General features: G+C 40.5%; 1 protein-coding gene across 3 annotated transcripts in view; it reads right to left on the bottom strand.

Annotated features, from left to right (window-relative positions):
* Positions 1 to 251: 251 nt before the first annotated feature.
* The window catches only part of acyp2 (acylphosphatase 2, muscle type), a 19,157-nt gene continuing 17,144 nt past the window's right edge, over positions 252 to 2,264 (bottom strand). For 2 of the 3 annotated variants that reach the window (XM_015021638.1, XM_015021637.1), the window contains one exon: positions 252 to 553. In XM_015021638.1, coding sequence (XP_014877124.1) covers positions 439 to 553 — 115 coding nt within the window. In that variant the 3' untranslated portion in view covers positions 252 to 438. The remainder of the gene's footprint in view (positions 554 to 2,264) is intronic. The other variant, XM_015021636.1, reaches the window with a different exon arrangement.

Genomic DNA, 2,264 nt, shown 5'->3' with positions numbered 1-2,264 from the left:
ATCATCTGACAGAATAAAATATCAAGTTTATGGAAATTTTGATATTTTAACGATCAAAATGACAATAATTTACATTAGTAACAAAAAATAAAATCAGGCAAAACATCATGTTTCCAAATCAGTTTCTTTCAATAAATTGATGAAACTGCAGGTGTGAGTCTGAGTCGGTTCTGTTCTGGTTCTGGTTCCACTGTCCAAATCCTGTTAGGTTAATTAGCTTCTCTACGTTCAAGTAAAAAATGATAAATTAATTTAGTTAATGATGGAGTTTAATGTCAGACGGTTAAAACGGCTCCAGGTTTCTCTCAGATATTTGACTTTTTTTCTGGGTAGAAACAGAAACCAGGTCAGAAGTGGATCAGAACCACCCGATCTCAGCTGGAGTCGGTTCAACGTTCCCAGTTCTGCCAGAGGCAGGAGGAGAACCAGTCCACCGGGTCAGAAGCGGGTCTTGAACCCGGAGAACTCCAGCTTGTCGATGGGTTTCTGGTTGGTGAACCGGGCCCTGGTGATCCGGCTGGTCGGGCTTCCTTCCTTACTGAGCCAGAACTTCCTGCAGGAGGAGACGGTTCAGATCAGTTCACCCACATTGATCCAGAACCAGGACCAGGACCAGGACCAGCAAATCCTGGTCTAACCAAAGCACAGATTTAGACACAGAGGTCAAAGGTCACAATAACAATGAGTTCAACTTAAACTAAAAGGAAACAGAACTTTACTGACCGGATCCAAACATGAGATAAATAAAACGTAAAGAGTCAAACTGAAGAAATCCTACAGAGGTTCTGATCCAGAACAGACGGACAATAAAGATCCAACAGAACCAGAACCAGAATTAAACAGCAGAACCAAACCAGTCGGTTTTTATTTTACTGTAACGATGTAAATTTAACACATTTTACTTTATCAAATAAGAAGATTAAAATAATACTAATTACTAAAGTTTCCCCAGGCTCAGATTTAAATCCCGATTATTCAAACCGAGCGCTGCAGGGAATTATGGGTAAATTTAATCTTTTCTGAGGTCGTCTTTCAGCTCAAACTGTTTTCTAGAAAAAACGACGAATATGAGGAGAGATGAAACGATTAAATATGAACTAATGAATCAAACGGCAGATTAACGTAACGAGCCGCTGCAGATTAAGACGATGAGAGCAGGAATGTTTGGGCCTAGTCAAAGGTTGGTGCGTGGTGTGGCTGCAGAGGGGCATGATGGGAAATAAAACCCTGAGAACGGGCGGCTTGCTGCAGATTAGAGCAGATGTAGGTCAGCAGAGGCAGAAACCCGACCCAGAGCTCAGAAATTAATCTGCTGGATTATAATCTGCTGCCAGCCGATCCCTCAAACGCTCACGCACAGAAAACGGCTCTGGACAGAAGAAAAGCCGTAAATCTGAAACTAATGAGGAAAAAAACAACTAGAGAATCTAACAAAAATATAAAGTAAATTTATTTATGTTGAAAAATAAAGTATAAAAGGACAGGAAGCAGAAAGAGGCGAGAAACGTTTTAGTTTATCAGATCGTTTAGTTACATTTTGCTTCTAGTTTCTGTTTGAGGAAATTTATATGGAAAGGCAGTTAAACCGCCATGTTGGTAGGAAACTTTATTATTAAGTTCAATCACTAAAATAATAAAAACTGATGTGAGGCCATTGATTTGGTTTGGTTCTGACTTTCAGCCTTTACTCTGAAAGTCCAGTTCATCCCAGTTTCCTGATCTGGTTTGTTGTTAATCCAGCTGCAGATTTTATTCTGCCTGATTTTCTCCACTTCAGGTCAGATTCATATTTTTATTTCTGGACGTTTTATTAGAAATAATTCCTCTTTTTTCTTCGTTGTTGCTGATATTTTCTCCACTGCTGCTGGTTCTGTCTGGACCAACCGTCCATCTGTCTTTTAGTTTCTCTCCCAGTTTTCCATCCATCCTCCTGTTTCCCTCAGCATGACTCTGCCTCCACCTGCTCTAGGGGTAAAAGTTTAAACCTCCAGCAGCGTCTCGTATCCTGATGCGTTTCCTGTTCCAGGGCATGACAGGAAGTGAGGTTGTGGTGAAAGTGGAACGGACAGGAAGGAGGAGTTTGTTGCTTCCTGTTGGTTTAACCATGAACTAAAGAGGTTACCATGGAAACGCCAGAACCTGCTTTTATTTGGCTTTCATGTTAAAGTTTACAGATAATTTAACCGTTTTCAGTAAAGAGGTCAAATCAGCAGTTTGCTGGTTTTATGACGGTTTAATGTCATAAACCGTCATAAAACCAGCAA

The sequence above is a fragment of the Poecilia latipinna genome, unplaced genomic scaffold, assembly GCF_001443285.1.
Source record: "Poecilia latipinna isolate Pla-1442-1.1 unplaced genomic scaffold, P_latipinna-1.0 Scaffold2817, whole genome shotgun sequence".
NCBI classification, from domain to species: domain Eukaryota; kingdom Metazoa; phylum Chordata; class Actinopteri; order Cyprinodontiformes; family Poeciliidae; genus Poecilia; species Poecilia latipinna.
The sequence above is the reverse complement of the archived record's forward strand: the minus strand, read 5'-3'. Positions and strand labels throughout refer to the sequence as shown.